We start from the raw sequence: 13500 nt of genomic DNA, 5'->3' as shown, positions 1-13500 counted from the left end.
TAGGCACAGAATATTTTTTACAATTGAACAAGGCAGTAGATTATACAAGCTTGGACAGAAAGTTAATAATGACACCAATTTTTTTTTTAATGGAATTGTTTAGTACTGTTTTACCATTTGTTTACTGTAAAAAGTGTTTATACTTTCAATTAACAAATTGAAGTCTTGTGAAAGGTTGACAGGATAACTGGCATTAACTGTCAAAATAATTTCAAACTATTGAAGTTAGCTTACAGAATAAACATGTCAATCAACCCATATGATTTTTGCTGTAATATTTTTGTTTTGAAAAGTCACTGTGACTGATAGAAAAGTGATGGTTTTAGCAACATTTTAACCTGTCTGAATGCAATCAATCACTTTGTCCTGGACCTACCGGGGCCTGCGGCCCCTGGACCCTGGCTACTAGGTTTTTCTGATTTCAAAAGTTGGCAGGTATGCACTAATACAAAACCTCACAATAATGTCTGATTGAAAGCTAAAAACGTTACGACAGACCGTCTTAAAAAAAACTAAATGGAATTTTTAATTTTTTTTACTGAATGAGACACCCAGAATGTACATGAAAATAAAGAATGTGGGATTTACAATATTAACTATGAACGATAAAACACTGAATATTGATAACATATGAACGTCACCCCCTCCCCTCGATCGACATATTTTACAATCAAGCGGAACGCAACAAAAATGCAACAAACACAGCCAACTAAGAACGCGAAGGGTAAAAAATAAACCAACTATGATCTGATGTATATGATATATCACTAAGCTTTAGAGCTTTGTTGTAAAAATATCCTTCCGCGTCTGTCCCTGACACCCGCATTTCAGTCTGGCCGCTCTGGAAACACTCTGTGGAAACGCTCCCCACCCACACTGCTTGGTGCCTCGTCTGAGCTGCTGTGACTTACATTACCATAGTAACTAATTAGATTACCATAGTAACTAATTAGATTACCATAGTAACTAGTATATCATGCAAAAGCGCAGATTCCAACCATTTAAATACTTTGTATAGTACAAGACTTACGGCCATTTGAAAACATCACCGCACATCATAATGGCAGCTACAGTTTCCATCTTAAAGATCTAAAATATTATTTGGGAATGTCCGGCAGGCCATGCAGGCCAGGTCTGGTGTATACTGTGTATAGTAAATAATAATGGAAATCAATACCAGTATTCAACTGTACCAATTTTCGGTACTTCTGTGTGTGTTCATGTGTTGATAATTGTTAATTTGTTTAATAATAAAATCTTTTTTTTTTATTAAACATTTAAGAGTAAGCAAATAATGATAACTGTGCTGTCAAGTTGTTATATCTGGTTTTCTTACACTTCTTGGTCTCATTTGCAAGAATTTTTAGTAGACTTTGCGTGCAGTTGCTTTTCCAAGATGTTAGATGGCAGCAGACAACAGTGTGTTGCCTAGTCAGGTCTAGTCTTTGCCATTAAGCTCAATCTAGTCTTTATTTGCGCTATAAAACGTGTTTATACTGCAAGTATAAACACAGTTTGATTGTAACATGCATCTTAGTTGTAGTTTTCATTATCAAATTTGAAGATGTTGAAATTGCCATCTAAAATCACGAATGATTATCAGTAGCATGTCTATGGCAAAACCAATGTAAATTAGTATCATAGCGCATTTGGAAAAAAGTTAAGTGTTTTCTATCAGGCATACCGTATTTTTCGGACTATAAGTCGCTCCGGCCGAAAATGCATAATAAAGAAGGAAAAAAACATAAGTAGCACTGGAGTATAAGTCGCATTTTTGGGGGAAATTTATTTGATAAAAGCCAACACCAAGAATAGACATTTGAAAGGCAATTTAAAATAAATAAAGAATAGTGAACAACAGGCTGAATAAGTGTACGTTATATGAGGCATAAATAACCAACTGGTATGTTAACGTAACATATTATGGTAAGAGTCATTCAAATAACTATAACATATAGAACATGCTATACGTTTACCAAACAATCTGTCGCTAAATCCCATGAAATCTTATACGTCTAGTCTCTTACGTAAATTAGCTAAATAATATTATTTGATATTTTACGGTAATGTGTTAATAATTTCACACATAAGTTGATCCTGAGTATAAGTTGCACCCCCAGCCAAACTATGAAAAAAAACTGCGACTTATACTCCGAAAAATACGGTAATTATGTATTTAGTTGTTCAATTGTTTAATTAAAGGGGCAATAATAATGTTTTCTAGTCGAGATGTGGTCAGCTAATTCATTCATTTACACATGAACAAAGAAATGTGTCTTCCTTTTGGGTGGAAGTTGAAAAAATGTGTTTAAGGATTGGTTTGTTTATGAAGCTTGATGTGGTTTCTGTTATTTTGGGAGAGTTCATTGACAATCATGATTTAATCAATTTAATTATAGTACTCGGTAAAAGGTTTATTTTTAAGGCCAAAAACAGATATTCACTTAGTATTACTTTCTTTAAAACATTTATTTAGTATTTTTTAACTTTAGAAAGTTACATGGTTGAAAACGATAATGATGCCAAAAAACATAAAAAAAGATGGGAAGTCTTCAAAGGCTTATGTTGAAAGTGTAATTATGTTTATATATTATATGCTATCTGTTGTTGTATTGCCTAATTTTTAGTGACCTGAACATAATCTGGACTGTACATACATTTTTTTTTTTGAAAATGTAATTTTGTTTATAGATTATATGCAATCTGTTGTGTTCCAACATTTTCTTTTTTTTTTTTTTTTCTCAGTGTACATGAATGAAGGTGTGTGTTGCTGGACCCGACTTGGACATTATCTGGACTGGACCTGGTTTAAAAAAACAAAACCTTTAAACGAAGCTAATTTCATTTACCGTATTTTCCGCACTATTAGCCGCACCTAAAAACCACAAATTTACTCAAAAGCTGACAGTACGGCTTTTAACCCGGTGCGCTTTATATATGGATTAATATTAAGATTCATTTTCATAAAGTTTCGGTCTCGCAACTACGGTAAACAGCAGCCATCTTTTTTCCCCGTAGAAGAGGAAGTGCTTCTTCTTCTACGCAAGCAACCGCCAAGGTAAGCACCCGCCCCCATAGAACAGGAAGCGCTTCTTCTTCTACTGTAAGCAACCACCCGCCCGCGTAGAAGAAGAAAAAGCGCGCGGATATTACCGTACGTTTCATTTCCTTTGTGTGTTTACATCTGTAAAGACCACAAAATGGCTCCTATAAGCGACAGGGATCCGGTTCATGAAAAGACGCAATCTCTCCATCCGCACACGGATTACTATTTCACAGCAACTGCCTAAAGACTTTCAAGAAAAGCTGGCTACTTTCCGTGCATATTGTAAAAACAAGATAGCTGAAAAAAAGATCCGGCCAGAGAACATTATCAACATGGACGAGGTTCCACTGACTTTTGATATTCCTGTGAACCGCACTGTGGATACAACGGGAGCACGTACGGTGAATATTCGCACCACAGGGAATGAGAAGTCATCCTTCACTGTGGTTCTAGCTTGCCATGCTAATGGCCAGAAACTTCCACCCATGGTGATATTCAAAAGGACGACCTTGCCGAAAGAGACCTTTCCAGCCGGCGTCATCATAAAAGCTAACTCGAAGGGATGGATGAAGAAAAGATGAGCGAGTGGTTAAGGTAAGTTTAAGTTTACGCGAAGAGGCCGGGTGGCTTTTTTCACGCAGCTCCGTCCATGTTGATATACGACTCCATGCGCGCCCACATCACGCTGGTTTTAATATATTATTAAAGTTTGACTGACCTATTTGACTGTTTTTTTGACATTCCTTTAGCGCAGTTAGATGCGGCTTACAACACGGGGCGGCTTATAGGTGGACAAAGTTTTGAAATATGCCGTTCATTGAAGGCGCGGCTTATAACCCAGGGCGCCTTATGGTGCGGAAAATACGGGTACAACCAGGTCTGGTGAAGATAAGGTCCTTTCTTTCCTTTCTTTCCTTTTTTTTTTTTTTTTTTTATAGATAAGATAAATAAATATTTTCTTGGATAAAAAGGAAAGTAAAACAATATAAAAATAATTACATAAGGGAGAAAAAAAAAAAAAAAAAAGTAATTAAATGAAAATGTTAGTGGACCAGCAGCACAAACAATCAAGTGTGCTTCAGGGACTGTGTTGTGTCCCTGGCAGAAGTGTTGTCTATGTTGTGGGAACCAGAATATTGATAGCAGAAAGAAACAACCCCTTTTGTGTGAGTGGGTGTGTATGAGTGTGAATGGGGGAGGGAGGGTTTTTTTTTTTGGGTTGATGAACTAGTTGAAAGTGTATCGTGTGTTTTTTTCTATGTTGATTTAATTAAAAAAAAAAAAAAAAGAATGTATAAAATGTTGCCAATCCATTGCCTCAAAATATGCATTTAAAAATGTAAGGATTTTTTTTCTAAATTAATTAGATTATTAGAAAATAATTATGAATTGGTTTAAGGCGTTGATTCATAAAAATATTGACAGTTAGGTGGTAACTTACAGAAAATAGAGAACTTACATGATCTCTGGATCTTTCTTCTCCGTGAAAGAGGTCGACGAACTTAAGAAATAAGAACAAATCATTATTATTCAGATCATGAGTCGGGTGGTAAAAGTCCCCACCAGAAGAAAACAGTGATGATTTGTTTTCAATAATTTGCAGGGTTTTTGATATCAAAATAAGATCTTAAGTATAATTAGATGTAATTATATGAGTGTCTGTAAGGGTTTGGTTGCGCATGCGACTGATGTTTTTCAAAAAATTGAACCAAGCTGATAACATGCTTAACAAGTAGTATGATTTCCCACTAAATTCAGGTGCACGAGAACATGTTGAAGCAGATCGCAGCTGATTACAAAACAACCCACGATGACACCACTGTAACAGCTATAATAACATGCGCTTGTGTGCTTATATCAGCGACACAAACAGCAGTCCCAATAGGGAAAGGTGGGATTCGCGTGATTCCATTCTCTACCTGTTGATGGAAAGATCTGAGATGGGCTTCAGCAGGTCAGAGGAGCTGCAGAGAGAAAAGTGGCTCATAATCACAATGTGTTGCATTATGCATGACAACATGCCACAAGGCTGAGCTGCAAAACAGTCACAGCTCCCAAACCAATATGATTACCTGTTTCGGGATGTGGTCCCTATCGGATACGGATCATACGCATCAGCCGAGCTGAAATACAATTTCACACTGATTTCACTCTCAATTGTCAGCAAGACGCACATCTGCTGTCACATTGGCTCTTAATGGAAAGATTGAAAGCAGTTTGAATGGTAGATAGAAACAGAGATGGATTCTATGGGCCCAGCTCCAATCATAAAGACAGTCCGAATGTCTTTGAAAAATGTAGCATGTCCTGTTGCAAAAATCACCCAAATAATTAGTACAGTGGTATCTTAAATTAAGAATGCTCCCAAATTAAGAGTGCTTTGTGGTAAGGGCTAATTATTATGTTTTAAGCTGCAAGCAAAAATGAAAGTTACCAGCATCCCCACCTTAAGTTGACGCAGCAAATGTCACAGGTGTAAAAGAAAGGGCATCTCTATCCCATACTTGCCAACCTTGAGACATCCGATTTCGGGAGGTGGGGGTGGGGGGTGTGGTTAAGATATATATATATATATATATATATATATATATATATATATATAAGAAATACTTGACTTTCAGTGAATTGTAGCTATATATATATATATATATATATATATATAAATAAAAGAAATACTTGAATTTCAGTGTTCATTTATTTACACATATACACACACATAACGCTCATCTACTCATTGTTGAGTTAAGGGTTGAATTGTCCATCCTTGTTCTATTCTCTGTCACTATTTCAGAACACACACATTATACAAATATACATTTTAAAATTAATAAGAAAACGGGAGCTCTAATTTGGGAGTCTGAATTAGGATCAGAAGTTCCTATATAAACATTGCGCACTCACGTCGCCTTTTTGTATTGATTACTGCTGCAGCTGTGCACTGGATTCATTCACAAATACAAACTACAACTCACAAACACTTTAGAGTTAGGCTCCACCATCAGAATGTGTACTTAAACTTATAAAGATCTCATGGATATTATTCAGTGAGTTGATTCACCAAAACTAACCTGTTATACAGGAGGAAAAAGCACACAGGACGTTTCAATTGTTCACAGACTGGTCGCGCTCATCAGAATGACAAGACACTTCCGGTCTGCAGGTGATAGCATTCAATTGGGAAGAAACACCCTACTGCCCCCTACTGACCAATGTGAATACTGATAAATGTGTAATGACAGCTCCAAAAACGAATTCAAACCACAAAATAAAATAAATAAATCAACACAAAAATGTGTCCTGTTTAAAAGTGTCACAACATTGCTGTGTACGGCAGACGAACTGCTTTACGGTAGACGAAAACTTGACTGCTGTTGTTGTGTGTTGTTACCGCGCTGGGAGGACGTTAATGAAACTGCCTAACAATAAACCCACATAAGAAACCAAGAACTCGCCCCCGATCACTAGCTGTTTATATTGTGGGAAAGCGGACGTGTGAACAGGCTGTCAACACGTCACTCAGGTCCGCATGGAGCTGGAGGGAGCGTGGCCTCCAGCTCCGCCTGAATTTCGGGAGATTTTCGGGAGAAAATTTGTCCCGGGAGGTTTTCGGGAGAGGCGCTGAATTTCGGGAGTCTCCCGGAAAATCCGGGAGGGTTAGCAAGTATGCTCTATCCTCCTTCAAAGCCGCACTAAAAGAACACCTCCAGGCAACTTCAACCCTAAACTAACACCATATCACACCTCCCCGGATTGTAAATAATCAAATGTAAATAATCAAATGTAGATACTTAATCTTATGCTTTCTGATCTCTCTATGTCCACTACTTGCTGTACATATCCCACCAAGTCAGTCCTACACTGTTTCAATGTCCATTTCTCTGATGATGCAATTGTTGATGACTGAAGTGCTGATATCAACCAAACCTACCCCCCCCCCCCTCCACATCCCACACCCCAGATTGTAAATAATGTAAATAATTCAATGTATATACTCTGATGATTAACTTGTGTGATGACTGCATTATGATGATAGTATATATCTGTACAATGAATCGATTTAAGTGGACCCCGACTTAAACAAGTTGAAAAACTTATTCGGGTGTTACCATTTAGTGGTCAATTGTACGGAATATGTACCATAGTGTGCAATCTACTAATAAAAGTTTCAATCAATCAAAACAGTAAACCCCGACCAAAACATACGGTCTTACTCGCTAGCATTAACTTACATCTACAAATGGGCATAACTTTGTTTTTCAACCTTTGGAAGGTAGAAAGTGGGTGTAAAAGACAGTGTTGAATTATCTATTGAATTACCGGTAAATAAAGAAGTCATCAAAAGCATGACCGCGCGTGTTGCCAACTTGGCGAAGCAATTCAAGCATACTTGCCAACCTTGAGACCTCCGATTTCGGGAGGTGGGGGTGGGGGGTGGGGGGTGGGGGCGTGGTCGGGGTCGTGCTTTGGGGCGTGGCTAAGAGGGGAGGAGTATATTTACAGCTAGAATTCACCAAGTCAAGTATTTCATATATATATATATATATATATATATATATATATATATATATATATATATATATATATATATATATATATATAAATAAGAGAAATACTTGAATTTCAGTGTTCATTTATTTACACATATACACACACATAACACTCATCTACTCATTGTTGAGTTAAGGGTTGAATTGTCCATCCTTGTTCTATTCTCTGTCACTATTTTTCTAACCATGCTGAACACCCTTTCGCAGGTACCCAGAAAGGTTTCGAGTACCACCAAAAAAACTGAATCTCCGAAGACAGTATAACAATCTGTGTTAAAGGTGCACAAATACTGGTTGTATAATAAGCATGTTATTGTTTACAAATGAGGATTAAGAGTTCAGTACTAAAAAAAAAAAAGAATGTGGCTTAAGTACAGTTTTTTAATTGAGCTGCTGCATTTTTTGGTTGGGTTGTTTATTTATTTTGAGTAACTTCTACATTTATAAAAGGAGAGGAATGTAATCGAGTGATCTATGTTTGTCTGTTGCCATCTCCTGGTGAATGTTGGCTATAGCGTACTGGGGTTACTTTTTGGTTGGCCAACGATTTACGTGGTGTTGCGCACCTGACGTCAAGTGTGTGAGTCTGTTCTGAAGTCTACGGTAAAGAGACGTACTTCATCACCTCGCCTGTTTATTGCCTCCAACTCAATATATTACAACAACATTGCTGTTTACGGCAGACGAACTGCTTTACGGTAGAATAAAACATGACTGCTGTTGTTGTGTGTTGTTACCGCGCTGGGAGGACGTTAATGAAACTGCCTAACAATAAACCCACATAAGAAACCAGGAACTCGCCCTCGATCATTCTACAGTTATAACGTGTTTGGGCAGGCACGCTGTTTATATTGTGGGAAAGCGGACGTGAACACAGGCTGTCGACACGTCACTCAGGTCCGCATGGAGCTGGAGGGGGCGTGGCTTCCAGCTCCGCCTATATTTCGGGAGATTTTCGGGAGAAAATTTGTCCCGGGAGGTTTTCGGGAGAGGCGCTTAATTTCGGGAGTCTCCCGGAAAATCCGGGAGGGTTGGCAAGTATGTGCTACCGGTGTGTTTGACATAGAAGCAGCTGTAAGGAGATACTGTAGAAGTCCACTCTCCAAGGTAAATGTTAAACATTAATATTACATTACTTCACAAAAATACTGTAGTACATTATATTATATTGTTTTATATAAAATGACATAACTAAAATGTAGTTTTTATTTGTAAAAGGCATTTTACATGTTAAAAATGTACTGTTTTGGGGAGGCCAAGCACCAATGAAATTGATTACAAGTCATTTTAATGGGAGGCGTTAATTTGAAATGCAAGTGTTTTGAGTTAAGAGCTCCGTCACAGATCAATTAAACTCGTGAGTTGAGGTACTATTGTATTTCACTTTGTCTTTACAATAATATTTAAAGGCTTTTATTGACGTTTGGAAGAAAGAAATTCCTTCCTCATTGACATACCTCTGACTCACCCCTATCTACATTAGCTCGTCCCAAGGACAGTTTTGTAAAAAATTGTTTTCTCGACACGCAAATAATGCCTGGGGATCTGCCAACTGCACATAAATCAGCTACAGATGTGAGAGTTGTAAGTTCTATGATTTAGTTCTTCTTCAGCAAATATGTTAAAGGCTGCAGTTAATATTTCAAATCAATAAATATAACAAGAAAACCACCTGCTAATTTATGTTACCATGCATGGTTTAACAGAACATCAATCCATCCATTTTCTACCGCTTGTCCTTCTCGGAGTTGGGGGGCCTATACTTTTTAAAAATGTCTATATTGTTCACAATTACTAATACCGTATTTTTCGGACTATAAGTCGCTCCGGAGTATAAGTCGAACCGGCCGAAAATGCATAATAAAGAAGGGAAAGAACATATATAAGTCGCACTGGAGTATAAGTCGCATTTTTGGGGTAAAATTTCTTTGATAAAACCCAACACCAAAAATAGACACTTGAAAGGCAATTTAAAATAAATAAAGAATAGTGAACAACAGGCTGAATAAGTGTACGTTATATGAGGCATAAATAACCAACTGGTATGTTAACGTAACATATTATGGTAAGAGTCATTCAAATAACTATAACATATAGAACATGCTATACGTTTACCAAACAATCTCTCACTCCTAATCGCTAAATCCCATGAAATCTTATACGTCTAGTCTCTTACGTGAATGAGCTGAATAATATTATTTGATATTTTACGCTAATGTGTTAATAATTTCACACATAAGTCGCTCCCCCGGCCAAACCAAGAAAAAAACTGCGACTTATAGTCCGAAAAATACGGTAGTATTAAATAATTATTTGTTGTTCATGCTAGTCCCTCACCGCTGTCTCGTACACACATGCAGAGAGCACGTGCACGTACACAATAGCAGTCTCAGAGAAGCAACTAACAATTTGCAGTCTTGTTGTGATAGAATATACCAGGGGCGTCCAAACTTTTTCCAGCGAGGGCCGCATATATAAAAATTTAAGGATGAAATTTTGATACATTTTGTTGGTGTTGTCAAGCGGTTAAAAAAAAACAAGCAATTAATAAATCATCTGTAATTAATTAATCCAATTAAAAATGATAATAACCGAAATAATCTCTGTCTTTATCTCGCTAAAATGCTGAGGAAAAACCCTCAACTTAATTATTTGAATATAAATTCATTACAATATTATAAAGATATAGACCAGGGGTGCTCACACTTTTTCTGCAGGCGAGCTACTTTTCAATTGATCAAGTCGTGGGGATCTACCTCATTCATATATATAATTTATATTTACTTATTTATGAAATATATGTTTTTGTTAATAAGTTAAAAATGTTTAATGATAATGGAAGCATGTTTAACACATATAGTTAATATTGTTAATAAATTAAAGGTGTTTAATGATAATACAAGAATGTTTAATACATATAGTTAATATTGTTAATAAATTAAAGGTGTTTAATGATAATACAAGTATGTTTAATACATATAGTTAATATTGTTAACAAGTTAAAGGTGTTTAAAGATAATGCAAGCATGTTTAATACATATAGTTAATATTGTTAACAAGTTGAAGGTGTTTAATGATAATACAAGCATGTTTAACACATATAGTTAATATTGTTAACAAGTTCAAGGTGTTTAAAGATAATGCAAGCATGTTTAACACATATAGTTAATATTGTTAACAAGTTAAGGTGTTTAAAGATAATACAGGCATGTTTAACACATATAGATTCCTTTCTTTCATGAAGACAAGAATATAAGTTGGTGTATTACCTGATTCTGATGACTTGCATTGATAGGAATCAGACAGTGGTGCTAAAAACGTCCGCATTTTCGAATGGAGGAGAAAAAAAGTCCTCCTTTCTGTCCAATACCACATGAAAGTGGTTGGTTTTTGGCATCTTATTTGTCCAGCTTCCGTACTCCTTTGTATACACTTTACAAGAAATACATTGTCGGCAAACTCCGTAGCTTGCTAGCTTGTGCACGCCAGCTTTCTGAGACTCTTGTTTTGTTAGCGCAACTATGCAACTGTGCAGTCGGTCTTTGGAGTTTTGACGACGGGTACGACGCCAGAGTCTGTTGAAATAAAGTGTTTCTCGCCTTCAGGTCGGTAATTTTAATGAGCTGGCAGCAGCCAGCATCATCTCAGAAGACCCTCGGGTGCCGTGACTGTCAATCAAGTGACGAAAGTGACGTCATAGTGAAGATTTATGATCGCTCATTTTTAGGACTATTTTTTTAATGCCTGGCTGGTGATCGACTGACACACCCTCCGAGATCGACCGGTAGCTCGCGATCGACGTAATGAGCACCCCTGATATAGACGATGAAAGCTTTACAATTAATTACCAATTCAAACCAAACATGTCTGTTTATAGTACGTGTAACTACCTGAACTTAGTCACTGTGGTGGTCGAACGGGAGCTCAATGGGTCCTTCTCCTCACTACAAAATGATAGTGGTGGTGTGAGATGGAGAGGTAAGAAGCAAAGGAATGCATGAATGGGAGAAAAGAGTGCAAACAAAGGTTAGTGTGGTTGTTCTCATACATTTACAATGACAGTCCTGACAAATATTTGACTATAAAGCTGTACAAAGTGGAGACATTTGTGTATGTTTGTTTGTATAAGTGCAATCATACCTGTCAATACTGGTGGTTACCGTTTCAGTGGTTACAGTAACATCGGAGTGAGTCTTTGTGGGGCTGGCGGGCAGAGAAACACATTATTCAGAGTCAGTTTAGGACACGTCAAAACAGATCATAAATCTGCTCTGAATAGGTGTAACTTTAATTGGTTTGGTCAGACGTTGTCTGGCTGCATCCAAAGCTGACGTAGAAAATCAAAGCAGCAATACTTCATCAGAACAGAACATGCTCTTCTACTTCCAGACGCAGGCAGATAAGATGTGCCACTCTCTGTATTGTATAAAACATTGAGTCGGAGTCGACATAGAATACCAAGGAGACAACTAAATAAACTAAACTTGTTCCATACCTTAAAAATTGATCAACTTGATGTAAAAATAGGAAATACATTATGGTCCTGTAAAGGTAACCACAGACCGTGTGCAGTCGCAGTGTTGATTGGCATAACAAAATCATTTGATGCAACTAATCACAATATCTTAACAAATTAGAACGGAATAACATCAGAGGGTTTGTCCCGAAATGGGTAAGAAGCTACTTAACCAACAGGCAGTAGTACGTGAAGCTCGGCAAATCTGTAGAGCAAAATTTATCTTGTGGCGTGCTCCAGAGATCAATACTGGGACCAGACTTGTTCAATCTCTATATAAATGACATTTGTTAAGTTACAAACAACTTAAAGTTAGTGATATTATAAATGACACGACCGCATTTTATTCAGGAGAGAACACACAGAAGCTTAAAAAATGTGTATGCACGTACAACACCTAAAACCTTTAGCATATCAGTATGTTGAGTTAAACGATGGAATGGATTAAGCAAAGAAGTCAAACAAAGTACTAATATGATCAAGTTTAAGAAACTGTTCAAACTCAAAGTATTTACAAAGTATAAAGAAGAATAATCCTGATATATATCTCGAACCTCATCTAAAAATGAGACAGACAATCTAATTAAGTGAACTACCATAACTATTTATGTATAAGAACGTTATTGGTCATTCATTTATTTCAGTAGTTCTTAACCTTGTTGGAGGTACTGAACCCCACCAGTTTCATATGTGCATTCACCGAACCCTTCTTTAGTGAAAATTAAAATATTTTTGTTTTTCTTAATTTAATCTTAATTTGTAAATATTAATCATGAAATGATTAATATTATATTAAAGAAATACTAATAAAGATATATGTTACAAACAGAAAATTACAGGAATGTACACATGATCCCGTGTTTACATCTCATTGTGCAACATGTGAATGTTTTAGTGTGAACTAAATGCGATATCGGAAAGGGGTACAAATTATTTCCAAAGCAGGACCCTCACCCAGACATACAATACTAGTGCACAGCTCATGAAAAACTATTATGTTATTGTCATTGTAAGTGGGCCAAAACACTTATATTAGAAAATAAACACATGGAAATGACTGCTGTCATTTGATTATAATAATAAAACATCCATCCATTTTCTACCGCTTGTCCCTTTTGGGGTCATTAACTTGATATTTAGTCAGGTTTGGGACAGGTGTGCTGCTGGTGTGGCCACAGTGTGCACATCTAAGTTAAAGTACCACTAAGTGTGGTGAAATTTGTCCTCCGCATTTAACCCATCCCCTTGTTCATCCCCTGGGAGGTGAGGGGAGCAGTGGGCAGCAGCCGGTGCCGCGCCCGGGAATAATTGTTGGTGATTTAACCCCCAATTCCAACCCTTGATGCTGAGTGCCAATCACGGAGTTAATGGGTCCCATTTTTATAGTCTTT

The 13500-nt window shown here is 36.9% G+C and overlaps 1 protein-coding gene across 45 annotated transcripts in view; it reads right to left on the bottom strand.

The window, feature by feature from the left end:
• Positions 1-13500, bottom strand: part of znf185 (zinc finger protein 185 with LIM domain) — a 155263-nt gene that overhangs the window by 34656 nt on the left and 107107 nt on the right. For all 45 annotated transcript variants that reach the window (XM_072912274.1, XM_072912273.1, XM_072912275.1 and 42 more), the window contains 5 exons: positions 11734-11796; positions 11484-11537; positions 5119-5169; positions 4966-5010; positions 4506-4547 (listed from right to left, as the gene is read on the bottom strand). In XM_072912274.1, the coding sequence (XP_072768375.1) occupies positions 4506-4547; positions 4966-5010; positions 5119-5169; positions 11484-11537; positions 11734-11796 (255 nt within the window). The remainder of the gene's footprint in view (positions 1-4505; positions 4548-4965; positions 5011-5118; positions 5170-11483; positions 11538-11733; positions 11797-13500) is intronic.

The sequence above is a fragment of the Nerophis lumbriciformis genome, linkage group LG35 (assembly GCF_033978685.3).
Source record: "Nerophis lumbriciformis linkage group LG35, RoL_Nlum_v2.1, whole genome shotgun sequence".
NCBI lineage: Eukaryota > Metazoa > Chordata > Actinopteri > Syngnathiformes > Syngnathidae > Nerophis > Nerophis lumbriciformis.
The sequence above is the reverse complement of the archived record's forward strand: the minus strand, read 5'-3'. Positions and strand labels throughout refer to the sequence as shown.